The sequence below is a fragment of the Eublepharis macularius genome, chromosome 10 (assembly GCF_028583425.1).
Source record: "Eublepharis macularius isolate TG4126 chromosome 10, MPM_Emac_v1.0, whole genome shotgun sequence".
In the NCBI taxonomy this organism is placed as follows: Eukaryota; Metazoa; Chordata; class Lepidosauria; order Squamata; family Eublepharidae; genus Eublepharis; species Eublepharis macularius.
Genome location: NC_072799.1, coordinates 31,059,254 through 31,079,400, shown reverse-complemented (window position 1 = coordinate 31,079,400; position 20,147 = coordinate 31,059,254). Strand labels below are relative to the sequence as shown.

At 40.9% G+C, this 20,147-nt stretch overlaps 1 protein-coding gene across 1 annotated transcript in view; it reads left to right on the top strand.

Annotated features, from left to right (window-relative positions):
- The window catches only part of PAPSS1 (3'-phosphoadenosine 5'-phosphosulfate synthase 1), a 61,815-nt gene extending 42,972 nt beyond the window's left edge, over nt 1-18,843 (top strand). Inside the window, exons 11-12 of the mRNA XM_054990540.1 lie at nt 3,488-3,717; nt 18,154-18,843. Coding sequence (XP_054846515.1) covers nt 3,488-3,717; nt 18,154-18,292 — 369 coding nt within the window. The 3' untranslated portion in view covers nt 18,293-18,843. The remainder of the gene's footprint in view (nt 1-3,487; nt 3,718-18,153) is intronic.
- Nucleotides 18,844-20,147: the final 1,304 nt, after the last annotated feature.

Sequence of the window (20,147 nt, the reverse complement as noted above, 5' to 3'; positions counted from 1 at the left end):
AGGAAGAAAGTTATAATCTTTAAAGAATAAAAAAAAAACCCATTGAGGCTTGTGGATATTGGGGTATCGTGGTCTACATCTGACTTGTAATTGAATATTAAAAGAGGGACATAGCTGTGTCAGTAGGAACCCTGATATTCACTTGTAGGTGTAGCAGGCCAGAATTTGACTTGGAGCTTTAAAACACGACTTGGTATTTTGCAAAGAGTAATTACTTTTTGAAACTGTTTTTATGGCTGCTGCTGCAACTGAAGATCAGACTTTTAAGGAAGTCTCTAGTAGTCAGAAAACTGAGGCAGCTTTTCATGCTTTGTGGAAAAAGATCTCTTCTTCCACAAAACCGAGCGTATGCCATCAGTCAAGCAGGGTGCATGCATAAATAAATTTCTACTTTCCTCTTAAAATACAGGGCTGTGGGAACTGGCTATTTCCTGATGGCCATTTCTGTGGCCTGATGCTGATATGCCATTTGTGAGTTTGTGCATCTCTCATACAGGCAGACATTCTCTCTTCCTGTTTGTTTTGGAACTGTGGTTAGTGTTGTGTGTATATATACTAGTCTCAATGCTAATCAAAGTTAGCCCAAACCACAGTTGGAGTTGATTTAGCATAATGGTTAAGTGGCTGGGCTGCAAATCAGCACTCTGCTGGTTTGAATCCCACTACTGCCACGAGCTTGGGTAGCTTCTAAAAGGCAGTGTGTTTGATTTTGCATATTGGTACCCAAGGAGTGCAGTGTTCTGTTCTAGCCCACATATTGGTTGGGAGACACTGCAGTTGGGGCCAGTGGGGGCTGCACAGTTCAGAAGTGTTGCACAGGACTCCATGCACTAACTGCTCTAGAGAGTGCTTTCAGCTTTCCTGGTTTAGACCAAATCAAGCAGCGCAGGAAGCTTGCCAGTTGGATAGACAGTGTTATATGTCAGATGGAGTCACAGGAAAAATATAATCTAACCCTAATTGTGGGTATTCAGCACTTAATAAAAATAGGCCATCTTCAAGGTTTGTTGGCTAGTACTTTTATTTTTGATTTGTGCTGTCACTTAGTGGAATTTCTGTGGTCTTTGAATGCTGCTTGCAAGCCAGTGGGCAGAGGAGAGCAGAATAAACACTATAAATGATCTGTCTGCCTGTTGGTTTTGCATTGATCTAATAGATATTCTCATTACAAATTATTTTTAAAACACAAATTCTATTTTATTTTTTTAAGTGTTTAAAGGGACACAAGATAGAACAAAATCAAGATCTTCTGTTTGCTTCTATTTGCTAAGACTTTCCTACCACCACAGAAGGAAATAACATTTTCCAGAACCCCAGCCCAAGAAAAATTTCCTCCTGTAACCCTAGCCAAGAGCTTTCGGTCTCATGATCTTTGCCAGTTCACGCATTTCCTATCTCCTGCTCCTTTGCTTTGTTCTATCCATTTTACTCTGAATTCTGTGTCTCCCTTTATCACGTTCCTCGTCATTTGAGCAGAGCAGTGTGAAAGCACTACCCTGTTTAACTTGTGTTGTGTGCTGCTTGTATCTTGTAGTCCCAGTCTTGTCTAGGGCCATGTCTTCATGTTCACAGGATAATGTATTGTCGAAGGCTTTCACGGCCGGAGAACGATGGTTGTTGTGGGTTTTCCGGGTTGTATTGCCGTGGTCTTGGCATTGTAGTTCCTGACGTTTCGCCAGCAGCTGTGGCTGGCATCTTCAGAGGTGTAGCACCAAAAGACAGAGATCTCTCAGTGTCACAGTGTGGAAAAGATGTAGGTCATTTGTATCTACTCAGGAGGGGTGGGGTTGAGCTGAGTCATCCTGTGAGAGTTTCCCAGGGTGTGGAATGCTAATGGCGGGAGGCTTCACTGTATCCTGAGGAGGTTCTTTTGCATATGGATTGGTACTTGATGTGCTAATCTTCTCTGCAGGGCTATTGTCGGGGATAGAATGTTTTGTTAGCCTGGTGTTTTTCAGAACTGGAAACCATGCTCTGTTCATTCTTAAGGTTTCTTCTTTCCTGTTGAAGTTTTGCTTATGCTTGTGAATTTCAATGGCTTCCCTGTGCAGTCTGACAAAGTAGTTGGAAGTGTTGTCCAGTATTTTGGTGTCCTGGAATAAGATACTGTGCCCTGTTTGAGTTAGGCTATGTTCAGCCACTGCTGATTTTTCAGGCTGTCCAAGTCTGCAGTGTCTTTCATGTTCTTTTATTCTTGTCTGGATGCTATGCTTTGTGGTCCCGATGTAAACTTGTCCACAGCTGCAGGGTATACGGTATACTCCTGCAGAGGTGAGGGGGTCTCTACTGTCTTTTGCTGATCGTAGCATCTGTTGTATTTTTCGGGTGGGTCTGAATACTGCTTGAAGGTCATGCTTTTTCATAAGCTTTCCCATCTGATCAGTAATTCCTTTGATATATGGCAAAAACACTTTTCCTGTAGGAGACTGTTTTTCCTTGGTTGTTTGATTCATCCTGGGTTTGATTGCTCTTCGGATTTCATTTCTGGAGTAGCCATTTGCCTGAAGTGCGTGGTTTAGATGGTTAATTTCCTCATTGAGAAAGTGCGGCTCACATATCCATCTTGCACGATCCACTAATGTTTTCATTATGCCTCTTTTCTGTCGGGGGTGGTGATTGGAGTTTTTGTGTAAGTACCGATCAGTGTGAGTTGGTTTCCTGTAGACCTTGTGACCTAACTGAAAGTTTGCTTTGCGGATGACCAAGGTATCCAGGAATGGGAGTTTTCCCTCGATTTCTTTCTCCATTGTGAATTGTATGTTCAGGTGGATGTTGTTGAGATGATTCAAAAACCCCATCAATTCTTCCTCCCCATGGCTCCAAATGATAAATGTATCATCCACAAACCGGAACCATACACTAGGTTTGTGGGGTGCTGATTCTAGAGCTGTTTTTTCAAAATGTTCCATGTAGAAGTTTGCTATAACTGGGCTGAGTGGGCACCCCATGGTATCCAGGAATGGGAGTTTTCCCTCGATTTCTTTCTCCCAGTCCCACTCCAACCCATTGTGAGTGCCATTGGTTCACCGACATATGAATTAGCTAGACATCTGGCAGATCTCCTGCAGGACCACATTGGGAAAACCTCGTCTTACATCAAAGATTCAGCAGATTTCATCAACAAAATCAGTTCTCTGAAACTCAATCCACAAGACATACTTGTCAGTTTTGATGTAGTATCCCTGTTTACCAAGGTTCCAGTAAAAGACACTATTGCACTTATTAATCAGATTTTCCCAGAGGATGTAACAGCCTTATTCCACCATTGTCTGACAACCAGTTACTTCCAATGGGACAACGAATTCTATGAACAGATGGATGGGGTGGCCATGGGGTGCCCACTCAGCCCAGTTCTGCTCTTGATGGATATATGATCCTGGAGTGTAGAGAATTTGCTTTTTGCCTAATAGTAACAATGGGATCTTGCTTTTTTCCTTGCTGCTTCTTCCTCTCTCCTGCTAAAACTGCTTCTCAAATCTTATTCTAGGTTCAGTGGCATTGCAGGTCACGAATGGTAGCTGGAGCCAACTTCTACATTGTGGGCCGAGACCCTGCCGGCATGCCTCATCCTGAGACTGGAAAAGATCTCTATGATCCAACCCATGGTGCCAAAGTGCTGACTATGGCGCCAGGCCTGATAACATTGGAAATTGTACCCTTCAGAGTGGCAGCTTATAACAAGAAAAAGAAATGCATGGATTACTATGACTCGGAACAGTAAGTTATTTTTCAGTTTTAAAAGCTGATGAATGTCTGACATAATATTTTGGGTATGGGATTTGGATTTGTACACAAGCACGTCTCTGCATTTATTACTTCACTTTCAAGTACATTCCCACTTCTCAGGGCCCATGTTAAATTCTAATCTGGGAACCTGCAGTGCCTGGTTCACCATTTAGCAGAGTTTTTTAAAAAAAACTTCTGTCTCTGCATCTTAAATAAAAATCCTCAAATCAGCTTGGATCTTGACCGCTCTGAGTCGTTTTGCCAACTTGGGTGGCCTTGGAATGGCACCAAAGAGTGTTCCTGCATCTCTAATACACTATTATTACTCCACTGCTTGCCCTATTACTGTAGATCATTTTGCAATTTCTATTTTCAGCTTTGAGGATTTAGTTTGACAGACTACATTTGACACCACCATGTGGTCTGACAAATTTCTAAATGCTTGTTTAACTGTAGCATGCTTAGACTGCAGAGATCTTCCATCTGTCGCAAATATATACCTTTATGTAGGCCTTCTATGAAAATTATCCTACCTTATATCCAGTTATGGCTGACCCTCTCATGCAGACTGCTAATTGAGACTTTGATATTTCTGTGTGGGGTTTGTAATTAAAGCACATTTCTTGTGGCTCTTCGGTGAGAGGGTGTTCTTCATATGACCCACCCAAGGTCTGTTTGATGCAACACAGTGTCACAATCTCCAGAAAGGGCAGTCGGTTGTCACTTTTGATTTTTCTGTAGGTTATGGAGGAAGAATAAGGTCATCTAGCAGTCTAGTCTAGGACTCCTAGAACACCAAATCAAACATTTTCACAGCCTTGCTGTGGTACTATTTAGCTGCTAAAATATGTAAGTCTGTTTCCTGGGATAGGTTTGATGGTAAGCAAGCTAGGTTTTATTTTTTGAAAAAAATTGCTAATGAAGTATGTATGAAACTTGTAAGAAGAAAACTGGAAGGCTGCACCAGTCACAGAAGAATGGAAATAGGCAAAAGCCAGCAGTGCAAATGAAGAAGAATATTTATTATCCAAGTAAAAATTCCCTACTAGTTTTGCTGCAAAACTTCAAGTCTTTCCTTTTTCTTACCCAGTACTGCTTTTTTGCTGTATCTCCAGTCGAAATAAATAGACGGCTGGGGAAACTATGCATCTAGAGCTATCCATAGATAAGGAGGTCATGACCTTTCTATGTCCATCTGTTTCTCAATATCCAGCATCCTTTGTTTTAGGTTTGTTTTGCCTGTTCGTATCCCAACTCCAACACAGAATGAGGAGAAAACCTAAATTCTGTAACTTATTTTTGAGTGCCTTTAACCATACAGACTCATAGCTATCTTTAAGGATCAAAGGAGTTAAACCCTGAGGATTTACATTTAACTTTAGCCAAAGATTGAATGAGGCTAGGCACACCCAAGCTTCTACTTGGGTGTGCCTAGCCAACTTGGTTGAGCCTAGCCTGTTCAGTGTAGTGGTTAAGAGCGCAGGACTCTAATCTGGAAAGCCGGGTTTGATTCCCCACTCCTCCACTTGAAGCCAGCTGGGTGACCTTGGGCTAGTCACAGCTCTCTGGAGCTCTCTCAGCCCCACCCACCTCACAGGGTGTTTGTTGTGGAGATAATAATGACATACTTTGTAAACCGCTCTGAGCGGGCATTAAGTTGTCCTGAAGGGCGGTATATACATCGAATGCTATTATTATTATTATTAATATTACTTTTACCATGCCAGACATAAGTTGGTTTCCAGACATAAGTTGGTATTTGGGATACAGTGTGGCAAATAATGTTCTTCATTTGCACCATTGACTTTTACCTATTTCCATTCCTGTATGAAAATTGTGAAATGTGTAAGAAATAGAAATCATGTTGGGAAGTTTGAGTAGTCACTGATTTTATCATGTAATATCTGACAAATTAAGTACTCCTGCAGGCTGTGAGTAAAGTATTGCTAAGAGCTCGTGTACTCTTGAGAGAGGCTGCCTGACCTGTTGAAAGGTTAATTGATAAAAGCCAGTGTTTGAGCCACCCAGGACTTGCTTGCTTCATGCAGTGCTGCTATATGTATACACAGACCAGGTAAAAAGAAAAACATTCCTAGCTTTGCATTCGTCTGAATCCCTTTTTCAGGTGTAAGTGTTAACAGATGCTTAAGTTGCTTGAAAGTGCTGGAATGTCCTCCATCTTGTTTTAATAATTTTCCTGCAAAGTAACTGTCCCATGAAGTTCAGAAGTGAGCAGAACCTCTAAACTGTTGCTTGATTTCAGCAAACTGGATGGAGCTGACATAGCCCCTGTGTGTAGATGTTATTCTAATTATTCTAAGTATATCTGTTCAGGTCTTTGGCTGTGTACGTTTTATAAATGATGTAAATACTTACTAATAAAAGTGACTTGATTATGCAATAAAGGCTCATTCAGCATATTGGCAGTTTTAAGGAGTGAATGAAGGATACATTATTCATTTTATATTTTGATGCAGACAAAAGCATATGAAACAAGCACACATTGGAGAGGAATGATATATATTTTAGTGGATGCTCTGGGGTAAAATATATGGAAGTAGCAATAGGGAAATGATCAGGCCTCTGCTTCTATGAAATTTGTTGAGTAAAGCAGAAATTTAAAGCAGGCCCACTTCTCACAACTGATGAAAAATGTATATGTTGTACCTGCATGTCTACAGTCTGAGAAACTTGGATTTGGTGAAATGTAAACATTCAGTCATGTAGGGTAGTTATGGGGTGGGGAATTTCTTTTCTTTAAATTCACTTTTTTTAGTATAGGAGAAAAACATGACAGGAAATACTGAGGTGCTTAGTTTGGAAACATAAGCCTAAAATGTGTGGACAATGTTACAAACAAAAGGCTATGCTGAAAAGGGAAGAAAACTTAACTAGCATCCAGGGGAAAAGCACGAAGAAAAACTGATTAAGGTTGGCTTTTCTGGTGAGGATAGAGGAGTATTGGAAGAGATGGGCAAGTGCCTCAGGTTGCCCTGGGAAGTTACAGTACAGTATTCTCTAGCCCAGTGTTTCCCAACCTGTGGATTGGGACCCAAAAGTTGGTCGCATGCCAGCCTTACCTTAATGGCTGCTCCTGCCCTTTGCATACCTCTCTTTATCTCCTCTTCCTCTATGCCACCTTTTTACACTTTTGTTTCCCCTATCATTTGCAACAATAAAGAGGGGGGAAGCCATCTAGCAACTAATAACTTCACAGATATGCATGTTTTCCTATGAAGAATAATATTTCTGAAGGAAAATCATCATGTGTGAAGTGGCTCTTATAAGTACCAACTTTGGTGCTTAATTTGAGGCACGGCTTTAACTTGTATTTTGGACCTGACCTTGGAAACAGGGTCATATCCAACATTCATATCCAACATTAGTTGGTATTTTTTTCTTCACTGCATATACATGTTGATTGATAAAGAATCAAGTAAATGTGTCTTGATGAGTACTAGAGGGACTTAGAATCTTGAAGGGGATTAGAGGGAGTAAAGGAGAAGAAGAGGGTGGTCAAAGGCTGGAGTGTAGTCCTCATATGTGAAGGCTGTGTACCTTGGAATGCCACTTGTGTGGGGTTCATAGTAGGATGTGATGTTCATTGCTTTCTCAAAAACATATGGTTGGCCACTGTAGAAAATGGAATGCTGGACTAGATGGGTGTCACAGTCATATTTCCACTAGACTAGAAAACTTAGACCCTGGATGGGTTACCGTACCAAGTAAATGTGGACTCGTGGATCACCATATCCAAAAGGTTGGGAACCACTGCTCTAGTCCATGCATTAAAGTTACAACCAGGGCTGTCTATATGCCAAGTTTCTGTGGGTGTCTGAAAACATAATAGAATGCAGTATTAGCCATAGAACTCATCATCTTGAGAATCTCACCTTTTTTTTCTTTCAAACAAACAATGTCCTAACTTTTATAGTCGTGACAGATGTGCTCAAAAATGAGTTAGAAAAAGTAGGCTTTGGTCTTTTAGTGTGGTATAACTCTTTTAGTGACTGTAAGGGCATGGAGGGTCCATTTCTATTAACTATCTGTGAGGTTCCATGAGGCAGGCAAATAGTTTAAAGGTAAACATTCTGAAAAATGAGTATTCTAATACAAAATTTATATGAGTAATGACTTCTTCTCCAAAGGGCCGTGTTGTTGTTGTATTACACCTTTCTCACTGAGATCCAAGGTGAAGTACACAGTACAGATGAAAATACAATATAATCAACAGCTAGGTCATTCACTGAGTACAATAGTTTTCGATGGTTGTTGGGGGTTTTCCGGGCTGTATTGCCGTGGTCTTGGCATTGTAGTTCCTGACGTTTCGCCAGCAGCTGTGGCTGGCATCTTCAGAGGTGTAGCACCAAAAGACAGAGATCTCTCAGTGTCACTGAGAGATCTCTGTCTTTTGGTGCTACACCTCTGAAGATGCCAGCCACAGCTGCTGGCGAAACGTCAGGAACTACAATGCCAAGACCACGGCAATACAGCCCGGAAAACCCCCAACAACCATCGTTCTCCGGCCGTGAAAGCCTTCGACAATACAATAGTTTTCGTTAGGACATTCAATGAAAGAGATAGAATAGGATATGGTAGCAAAAACTTGGGATGGGAAAACAAGCATAAAGCCAAGTACAGAGATGTGAAACCTTTCTGAAACAACACATAATTAATTTACATGGCATATTTTGCAAGGTGGAAACTCCCCAGTAGGCACATGTCATTGTCTACATCAGCAGACAGTACCCAACAGAGTAGTGTATAGTCCCAGTTCTTCCAATGCATCTCTCTGAGCTACTTCTTACAACACAGCTCTATAATCTGGGTAGAGAGCTCTCCTGAATATTTCAGCTTTGCATCATTCGCAGAAAGCCGGGAGAGCGGGAGCTTTCTTGACCTTAGTCAAGCCATTCCTTAGGATGGGGGCTACCACAGAAAAAGCACATGTGTAGGCAGCTGTTGATTTTGCCCAACTGTTGTGTGGTATCTGTAGAACGCCATGTCCAGATGAGCGAAGCTGCCATGGTGCAACATAGGGGGAGAGGCGGTCACACATATATGAGGAGCTGAGGCCAAGAAAAAGCATATGCTTAAGAGTCGCATCTTGTATGTTACAACACAAGCAACTGGACACTGTACTTAACCCTTTACTAAAAAGGCACTGTGGTGTCCAATATACTCTGAACATAATTTTTGCTGAATAAGTTGCAATATTGGATTGAAGACCTTATAAAAATTCTAACATTTGAACATATTGCATGTAGATGATAATTTCATAAGGATTTATTTCTAGATATTTGGAGACCTTTTATAAAAGCATTGGTTTTTTTTTTTGCACAAATAAAATTTTAAAAAGTGCTCAAAAACGTATAGATAAGTGCTTAGAAAAATTCAGAACCTGAAAGTGTGTTTGATGATTGGGAGAGAAGTTTCCAACAGCAAATCCCAAGTAATTCATGCTACATAAGAAAATTAGGGATGGGGGAGGGTACAGAACACACACAGTTCTGCTTACAGTCCTGCTCCTAGATATGCACACGATAGAGCTTAAAAAGTGCACCTTGGAGGCACAGGTTTCTTTTGGACACTTTCTAACCTCCAATAGCAGAGAACAAAAGACTAGGCCAACACATTCTACATCCGTTTTGGGGCGATGAACCCTGTAGCACAGAGAGTAATTTTTCCTGTTCGGGCATTGTGCAGCTTATTATTCTTACTCAGTGCCTAGCTAATACAAAGCAGCATTGTTGGGAACGGGTGAGCAGCACCCTGAACGTATGGGATGTGGCTGTAAAATGTGCTCCTGATTAAAGGGACTGGTCACCTGCAAAGCTCTATATATCAAACGGCCTTCAAGTGAGCTTTTATTTTTAATTTACTGAACATTCTGTTTCAAAAGCTGCTTGGCGAGTAACACATAGTGTTGCTGTTAAAGCAAAGAGCCTGAGCTGCTGCTGGGGGCAGTGGAATGGCTCTCCGGTTTGTAGCTTACAAGTCTGTCTAGCCTGTTCAGCAGAGGAGGAGTATTATTTTGCTTACACTCTAGCATTTCTGTCACCGTGACGGGGTGGTGGGAAAGAAGGCAATTTTTAATTATGCCATAGAGACGTGTTTACTGTTGCTGGAATGGAAGGAGGATGGCTGGCAGTATGTGAAAGCAGAAGTCCTATTTGGTGTGGTGTCTGTAGCATGCAGCACAGATGTTGGGTGAAACACTCTCAGGGAAAAAAAGGTGCCTAGGGAACAGCGCTTTAAATCCCCCCTTCAAAGGGACTGCACACGAGCCATCTGAGCGTCACTCAGCTTGGCGCTTCATGAGGATATGAGACTTTAATTGGTCTGTCCCTTTTCCCGTTTAATCAGAAGTCAGAACAGCACAAATTCATTGGTTTTTATTGTTCCATTTCTCTTTCCAGAAAGAAGGTTATGCTCTTATTTCTGTAGAAAATGCGAGCCTTGTCATGCAAGGGACTTTCAATACAGTACAATTTGAGCAATCTGATGCATGTAGGGAAAAGAGGCAATGATCTTGGATCATTGATTAGGATCTAAGAGATCTGGGTTCAAATGCCTACTCAACAGTGAAGTTTGCTGGGTGAGCCAGGACTAGTCACCTCCTTTCAGTATAAGCTAATTCACAGGATGGTTGTGAGAATAAAGTGGAGCAGAGGGAGGCCAAATGTGCTGCCCTGAGATCTCCGGAGGAAAGAAAGGATGATGTGCTAGAACACATTATATGAATTCTCTTCCTTGCTGCCATCTTATGATGTGGTTAGCCCCCCCTCCAAAAATACCATCTGTATATCTAATATCCATGATTGCCCAACTTTGCAGGGTAAAAAAAAAAGCATAGTGGGAATACCCACTGTTACATTATAGGTTTCTGCAAGCCTAAGGAAGAACTGAGGTTTACAGAACAAGATGAAAAATGTGTGCATGTGTTTTCAAATGGAGGCCTGATCTCACCATACCTCATAGTAAATATGGGGGCAGGAAGAACTTTGCTTGGTGTTTTGGGTTCCCAGAGCAACGCTTAATGATAACTGATAACCAGCGGAATTGGTGAATTTCGGGGGTGGAGGGGAGCAGTAGCGGAAATAGGATGGGGATAAAGGGCTCACTCAGGGCTGGGAAGGGAGAGCCAACGAATGGAGATGAAGAAAGGAAGGAGTCGTTGAACAAGGCTGGCGAGGGGGCAGGGAGAAGAGAGTGGGCTCATGGGGAGAGCGATGAAGCATTGTTAGAACCAGGGCTTTTTTTCTGGGAAAAGGGGTAGTGGAACTCAGTGGTGGAACTCAGGACCGCACAATGACGTCACTTTGGGTCAGCTGGAAGAGGGGAGGAGTTTTTTAAAGTTTAAATCACACTTGGCGAAAATGGTCACTTGGCTGGTGGCCCCGCCCCCTGATCTCCAGACAGAGGAGAGTTTAGATTGCCCTCCGCGCAATCTAAACTCCCCTCTGTCTGGAGATTAGGGGGCGGGGCCACTGGCCATGTGACCATTGTCAAGAGGTGCTGGAACTTCGTTCCACTGTGCTCCAGCCCTGGTTAGAACAAAGGGAGGGGTAAACTGCAGTCAAGAGGGAGACAGCATCATGGGTCCTCTTGTAATTGAATCTAAAAAAAATTAAAAACTGTCACAGGCATCTACATTGGTTATGGGCCTGAGGAGAAAATATGAGAAAGATTATGTGTGAGGATACTATAAGAGCTGAAGCATCATCATGGCAAAGCATGAGAAGACAAGAACCCTTCTTCCGAAGTCATTAAAAAACTTATGAGTCCTAATGCTCAGTTTCTACATCTGAATGTAGATCAGTTACACTGATGACAGGCAAAGTAGCACCAAATTACACTGCTATTGATTCATACAGCACCCTTCGTCTAAACGAGCTAGTGTACTGTAATTGTTTAGGCTTGGTCTATGGGGCAGTCCAGTTTCAAATCCCCTCTGAGCCACGAATTTCATGTGTTGAAGACTTCATAAAGGTAGGTTTGAGAAGGACTTTGAATGAAACAGGTGGCACATAATGACTATTAGTTCTTGCAAGGGAGCACAGCTCAGGAAGATGTCACATGCAGAAGGTCTCAAGTTCAGTCTCTAGCAGCTCTTGGGGATTGGGAAGAACTTTCAGTATCTGAGACTTGGAGAGCCACTGTGTGTCAAAGGAGACAATACTGAGATCAATCGTCAGACTGTCAGTTCTGTGCATGTGACATGCATGTACAGGGAGGAGAGGTGCAGAGGCCCCGCCCCCACCTCTGCCTCATGCGGGCACAGTGCATGTGAATATACAAATGGCGTGCTTTGTAAGCTTCATCCCTATGATCAGAAATGTTTGAAAAGCAGAATTCTTCATCATGGGAGTACAGCATTGTGAAAACCATATAGGGTCAATTGGGTGGGGCTAGCATGGTTGCTCACATTCCTCCTGTTCTCAGATTGGCTCTTTACACACGATCATACGTTCTAGGATTATATAAGGCCACTTCATTATATGTCTAATTCTGAAGTGGGCCTTGGAGTAAATATCAAAGAAATCCACACAGAGGGTCCAGATACCGGAAGAAGTGATGTTTCTGCAAGCCTGTGTAACAGAAGTGGTGTGTGCACCTGCATATACGTCACACTTGCAAAATCATGGTCAGTAACCTCACACACACAGGCATCTTTGTAAAGTCTCAGAAATGGCTGAGGGGAGGGGTGAAGAGTAGGTGGGGTGTGGAACATTAAGGCTGTGGTGAAGTGGAGACGAAGAGGGCACTGTGGTGAGAGAGTTGAGGGGAAGGAGTCAGTGGGGTAGAAGAGGAAGCAGTGGCAGGAGGGAAAGAAAGTGGAGGCAGTGGGTTGGGATGAAGCTGGACGGTGGCAGCGGCAATGGGAAGTTTGGGATAGCAAGAAATAAGGAAGTAGACCAGTGGAAGGGGTGGGGTTTCTCCTGCCCTGCAAGTCCTCACTGGGTGCACCTGTCGAAGGTTTGTGAATAGCAGAATAGGAAAACGAAATATGTCTTGGTTGTTGTGGGTTTTCCGGGCTGTATAGCCGTGGTCTTGGCATTGTAGTCAGGAACTACAATGCCAAGACCACGGCAATACAGCCCGGAAAACCCACAACAACCATCGTTCTCCGGCCGTGAAAGCCTTCGACAATACATCGAAATATGTCTTCTCTCGCAGTTCTGGGATGCCATACAAAGTGTTAGCTGTCCCATTTCTAGATTTTATATTTGAATTCTTTGTCTTTTCTTTTGCTTTCTTTTCCTTTCTCACTCTAGCCTAATTCACATAAGTGATCTTATTTTTAAAAAAAATAATGGAATGGCTGTGGAAGTCTTGAAATGTTAATTGTAATGAAAATCTGCCAGGAAATGCATGAAGCTTGGCGCCTCATCCATAATAATGACGATGGAAGACCATCTGTTTCATTTGGCCTTTAAAGAAGTGAGGAAAAATATGTATATCTAGCCATGTGGGGGTGTATAGTGCCGCAAGACAAGACTTGGCACGTCATTTTGCCATATTGTTTTGGAATTGTACACATTCATAAGTCTTTATTGGAAGGCTACTGTAAAATTTAGCCACAGGGTGCTTGCTGAGAGTGAACATTGGTAAGAAAGGAAATATGTCTTGTAAAAAACTAGAAAAATCTGTGCAAAAGCTAATAATTCTGCATCTTGACAGAATATCTGGTGTATTTCTATACCACACAGTGTCTGTTTAGTACTAGCAAGTACTTCTCCGCTTTCTCTAGAGTACAGATCATTGTTGCCTTGTTGGTAGCAGAGAATAAAGCTGGTTAACACATGCAGGCTCCTTACATGATGGCTGCATTGAGAAGTAATCACTTTCGTGTGTGAATCAGCTATCACAGATTGTGCAACACAGACAGAACTTTTGTATCACCTCAAGCACAGTACAGTTTGATGGAGGCATTTCCCATGTACAACTGTGAGATACCAAGTGATGAACAAATGTGAGTCATCGGCAAAAAAACTGCTTTTTATTGGATCCAGTCCAGTTAGAATTCAAGATTCTTGAGTTCCATAGAACTCTTCCTAAAGCAAAATGAAAACTACTTAATCTTAGAAGAACTAGGCCAAAGTTATAAATAGAAATGTTTTAATGACATAGTGATCTAATCACAAAAACTCTTAGCACACAGTACCATTTATAGCTTGCTGAAATCATCTCAGAATCAAAGCTTTCAGTCAATTTAATTTTTATTTCAGTTAAGGTTAGGGTTCTACTTTTAAAAAGCCCTCTGCCTTTCAAGGATATTATTAAGATATTTTAAAGACTTCATTGTAACTTGACAATTTATAACAGATACACTTTAAAATACCTCACCCCACAAAACAAACAGCTAGCAAAACCTCAGACAATACCAACTGCATAAAGAAGCAAAACCAAGAAAAAGGCTGTATTCTAATATCCAACATTTAAAAACAAGATCAAAGCCAAAAGTAGTCATTAAGTAGCCTGCGGGCCACCATAATTGAGAGTAGTGGCAATTTCAACCTATGAACCTGATGTGAAAGACCTTTTATTTGAGAATAGGAGCAAGCTCAGAATAAACAAAGATCACAGACAAAGAAACAAAGATACTCAGACACAACTGTGGAATTTAGGGTTACCAGCCTCCAGGTAGTGGCTGGAGATCTCCTGGAATTACAACTGGTCTCCAGGCCACAGAGATCAGTTCACCTGGAGAAAATGGCTACTTTGGGGGATGGAATTTATGGAATTATGCCATGCCAAAGTCCTTCCCCTCCCCAAACCCCACTTTCTCCAGGTTTCACCGCCAAGATCTCCAGAAATTTTCCAACTTGGAGTTGGCAACCCTAGTGGACTTCACACAGACAAGTGGATGCTGAGGTACCTGTAGGCATTTCCAGCATACATGTTACACTTCTTTAGAGGCAAACAACTGATGCAAGAGTAGTGAAAAATCGTATGGTTACTTATCTCTTGTACTCAGATCAGAGTTGCCAGTTCACTGTTCCTACCTTTATCTAACCACACTATTTGTTTGATTAGAACTCTGCGTCTCTTAGCTCAAGATGGGTAGCCGTGTTTGTCTGTCTGTAGCAGTGGAAAAGAGTAAAGAGTCCAGTAGCACCTATAAGACTTAACAAAATTAGTGGTAGGGCATGAGCTTTCGTGCAGCACAGCTCACTGCTTACGAAAGCTCATACCCTACAACTAATTCTGTTAATCTTATAAGTGCTACTTGGTATTGCTTCTTGCTTGGTATTGCTTCTTTCTGCAGTTGTTTAGGACAGAACATGAAATTTGCAGTCCCTGGTGTCATATGTGACAAGCATTTTACAAGACAAAGAACAGATATACATTATTTTTATTTATTTATTAGTTCAGTCATTCCTCATTCCTCTTGAAGCAACTTACAACATTTAACAATGTAAAAAGTTAAAATACAACATAAGAGTAAGTAATAATAAAACCAGAATCTCAAAATATATTTAAATACCAGCTCAGCACCATGCCACTTATTACAATAAACTGGCCACTTCACAAGCTTCAAATACCCACCGAGAGAGAATAATCTCCATTTGGATCCAGAAACTCAAATGAGATAGGAGGACAAGTTGTGCATTCTGGTCGTTACGGTACAGTTTCCCCTCATCTTATTTGACATGCTGCTATCTGAGCTGCCTTCTCAACAAACTCTGCCCCATACGCAGCTGAAAATGTGGGTTGCTTCATGCTTTTATTTCTGTTGTAAAGAAACAACAGATTGGATCCTACCACTTGGTTCACTTGTACATGAGGGAAGGCAAGTGATCCCTCCCATCTCATTGCTTCCCTGACCTGTATAGCTTTTTGTCCACATGAGTCCTCCAATCCTTAGCATTGCCTTTTCAGGTTTCAAGAGAGACCCCTTGTCCTCTTTTGCCAACAGATTGCTGGTCCACAAACTTGCATCAACTTGTTCATAACTTGTGATTGGCTATCTATATCTAGTTGTAGCTTGGGATGATCTGAAAGTAGTTTGTGCTGTTCAGCAGGATACTTGTCCATCTACTGATGCTGCGTAATAAAGATTTAGTGTCAATAGGAACTGCTGAACAATAGACAAATGTTTCTTAACCACATGGAAGGACAATTGAGAAAAGCAGTAGTTTGGCAGTATTGCTCAATTAGTTTCTAGTGTTTGCTTTTAAAAAGGGCTTTGTATTCTTTAATCCTAGTTCAGACTGAATGGACAATGTGTTTCTGTCATTCATTTAATATGGTCTATCCTAAAAATTAAAACACATCATAAATCACAAGATAAATGGAATGAACACTCTCTTATTACTACAAATTATTAGATTGGCTTTTTGGCTAGTTCTGAAAGGCTATAATAATTTTTATTCATTTTGGAATATTCAGTATTTTAATTGGCTGAAACAGGCTATGTGTGATTCTGTCACACAGTAGTTTAATAATTCATATGTAAGCTGCTTTCCTACTCTTACTGAACAAAACAGCCTTTATTTAAATTAGTGTACTTATTAAAAACAATGGTGTTTCTTACTTAACATGATGCATCCTTTGTCTTTTTTCCAGGCACGTTTTAGTGCTGATGTTATAAGACAATAATATAAATCTCCTATAACAACTTGCCATTGTACAGAACAATATTAGACAACAAGACAGCCCTGCCCAAGAGCTAAAACTCTAGTACATAGTACAACACTAACGCAAAGGTGAAGTGAACGGCTGTAAAATCAAATATAGAGTATAATTTTTAATAAAATTCAAGCTAGGTACATTGTTCCATCTCATGGTTACATTCATTCGGTAAGTTGTTAGGTATCTGGTTGCATGCCTTCTCTCTTATACCTTGGGTGCTTTCATGAGTGCATGAAGTCTTCCTTGTGGGAGGAAAAACTGACCTTAATGTGTGCAAGACTAAGCATTGTTTTAAAAAACACTGAAAACCAAATGTCTGTCTCGTCCAATCCTGTTGCTTAAAGTGGCTTCTGAAAAACAATTAGGGCAGGTGAGTTCTTATGTATCCCAAGCACAGGTATTAGTGATATGGGGTGAAACTTTTCTGTTCTGAAAATTTTTCCGGTGTTTTATGTGGAAACGATTCTACCCCACATATGTAAATATAGTTTTAGTTGTCAGAGCTGTTGTGCTGCAACGTAAATAATTTTTAAAAATAAAATGGGGGATATGAAGTGCAGACAAACCCCGATGTTTGTACGTGGTGCATTTGCCTTCTTTTGCTAAAAATATTTAAATCTTGTTAACATTATTTATTTAAATTTGCATCAGAATTTTCCCCCTGGAAAACCCACATCACTGACAGGTGGTGATAGATGTACTGCCTCTGAGTATGGAAGTTCTGTCCTTCATTTAGCAGTCACCACTAACTCCTATACTCTATGAATTTCTTTAATTTTTTTTTTAAATACCTAAACAAGTATACAGCAATGGATTCCATAAGCTGATGCTGCAGGATTATACTTAGTTTGAGTGTGACTTGCAGCTTTGGGCATAATGTGACTGAAACAACCTCTTGAGTCTCTGCTGCTCAGTAAAAGCATGTGGGATCACAACATCTTGCTGTTGCCTATGACTGGAATCTCATTAGAATTGTCTGACTGAATCTTGGCCCCCTGTTTCCTGCTGCCCTTACTACTTCTGTGCCTTTGTGATGCTGTTATCTGTCCTTGAAATAGGCTTGCCCATTCTCTTCCTCCCTTCCTCCCTCCATCAGCCTCTTTTGTAAAGCTTTTTGTTGGTTACAGGCAGGGTTTTTTTTCTGGGAAAAGAGGTGGCGGAACTCTCAAGGGGGAAATGAGGAAGAAACACATGGGATTTTTTGAAATCATATTATTTTCAAGCACTATTGCCGAGTATTTTCAAGATGTGCCGGAACTCCGTTCCCCCATGTTCCCCCTGAAAAAAAGCCCTGGTTACAGGAGCCTTATCTTTTTTTACTTGTTGTATAGTCCTTCTTTGTTGCATTCCTACTACTTATTCATCAAACTATTGTAGAGCAGTAGATGGATTGGACAGATGTGAATCCAGATTATTCCTCAGTTATGGCCTGGCTTGAGAACACTATGTCTTAGCCTATTCTTAGAGAGTCTTATTGGGGGCTAAATAGAATAAACTCGGTCAGAGTAGACAGTACTGACCTTGATGGACCAAGGGTCTGATTCAGTATGAGGCAGCTTCATGTGTGTTCAGTAGAGGTAACGGTTGCTACCATATTTCACTTACTTCACTGTGTGTAGATGAAGAGGACTTCCACTCTACAAGGGAGATGGGGAATGATTCCCTCAGTCCAAATCTCTGTGTTCTGACTAGTGACTCACCCCAGGAGCACTTCTAGGACAAAGTCACTAATAAAGTTGAATCGAATGGCTGAATCCTCTACTTAATGTAACTTTTTTTCCTTTCCAGCCATGAAGATTTTGAATTTATTTCGGGAACCCGCATGCGCAAACTGGCTCGGGAAGGGCAGAATCCTCCGGAAGGTTTCATGGCTCCTAAAGCATGGACTGTACTGACAGAGTATTACAAAATCTTGGAAAAGGCTTAAGATGCTTATTAATTGCAGATCAACCTTTGACAGTTGGTTTATTACCAAGAAGGGGGACCACACAGTCACCATTTGCACTGCTTTGTAGTGTCTGTCAGGAAGTTCTTCCCTAAAAACAGATATTTTCTCCTTAACTTCATTATTTGCTTGTCTTATGGAGTCTATTACATGTTGGCACCTAACAAACTGTTAGTTTTAATGTCTTCTCTTTTTATTACGGTTAATATTCTTACGGTAAAATTTTAAAATTTTGTCTTTTTTAAATATTATTTTGAAGCCCCCTCTGTCTAGTATTTCTATCTGCTGCTGCAGCTTTCTTTTACTCCTTTCACATTATTTAACGTGGCTTAGATTTTTGCTTTTTATAGTTTACAGGATAAATATAGCACTCTGATTATAAACAATTAGAGACAGGTGCTAAATTCAGTCAAAAGATTTTTTTTTAAAGAAGATAATAAATTTGACCTTTTCTGTCAGCGGTCTTTTGAAAATCTTGCATAGAATCTCAGAATGGACTTCACTGTATTGCAAATTAAACTTTCTGTACTGAATGTGTGCTTTGCTTGTATGTTCTGAACTGTTCTCTCCCACTACAGTACAAGAATGCCTTCCTGAACATTTCTGTTTTGTGGGTTTTGCAGAATGATAGTACTGTTGGGAGCATCCCTGACCTCCTCTGGCATGCCTTTCTGCAAGGTGGGAGCCATTGCAGAAAGTGCATGTGATAGAATTGCCAGTCTCTTGGTGGGACCTGGAAATTTCCTGGAATTACAGCTGATCACCAAATGACCGAGATCAGTTCCCCTGAAAAAATGGCTGCTTTGGGTGGGTGAGCTATATGGCATTATATCCAGCTGAGGTCCATCCCCAAACATTGCCCTTCCAAAGCTGCACTCTCAGATCTCCAGAATTTCCCGTCCCAGAATTGGCAACTATGAGCATGAGTTGGCATGTCAGTGGGCAGTTGCTAATTTTACAAATATGGAGGGAGGAACCTTCAGAAGGTTTTGCTCGGAAATATTCATTGCTGTTGGGAAGTCTGGGAAATGGTTTTCAGCATCCTCTGGTTAAATTTGTTAAGAAGCATTTGGGACCCTGTTTTCCATTTCATAATTGTTTCCATTTCTTAAACTAGGACAGTTCAGTTTGGAAACATTCCCTTACCTGTTCTGAATTTTGGCACAGTCTGTAGTGGAGGTCTGAGATTACTAGATCCTCAAGAATAGATTTATTTTAATGGATTTCCCCCACATCCTTGCAAAAGATAGTAACAACATTGCTATTTTTCAAAAACTTAAGTTTGGCTTTTTGTTTTTTGCCTTACAATATTAGTAATATTAAACTGTAGAAGAGTGAGTTGTCATGTCTAGCACCTTGTCATTTGCATAAAATTCTGGAGGGGTGATCGTGCTGTAGTAGATATGGATCGCTTTTTCAAAGGTACCAGCTGAGCACAGTTCAGTTCTGCATCCATATCATCACAATGAAATCCACATTTTAAAGAAAGAAAGCAGAAATCCACTGCTTTTTTCAGCCATTGATGCATAGGTATCAGAAATACTGATTATTTTTCCCCTTGGGACAAGCTACCACCATAGTTTTATACAATCTAGTTCACAAAACATAAAATAAAAAATAAAATAAAATCTTGTTAGATTTTAAGGTGTCACCAGATTCCTGTTTATCTTTCCTGCAACAGACTTAACATGGCTACCATATGAATTATTTGCTTCCATACTCTTACTGTACTAATTGATGCATAGTAAGTGCCTACTTTGTTAAAAGTACTAATGTTGAATAATTAATGGTGAACTTAAGTCTTATGCAGAGTTATCCCAGCCTAAGCCCATTAGAA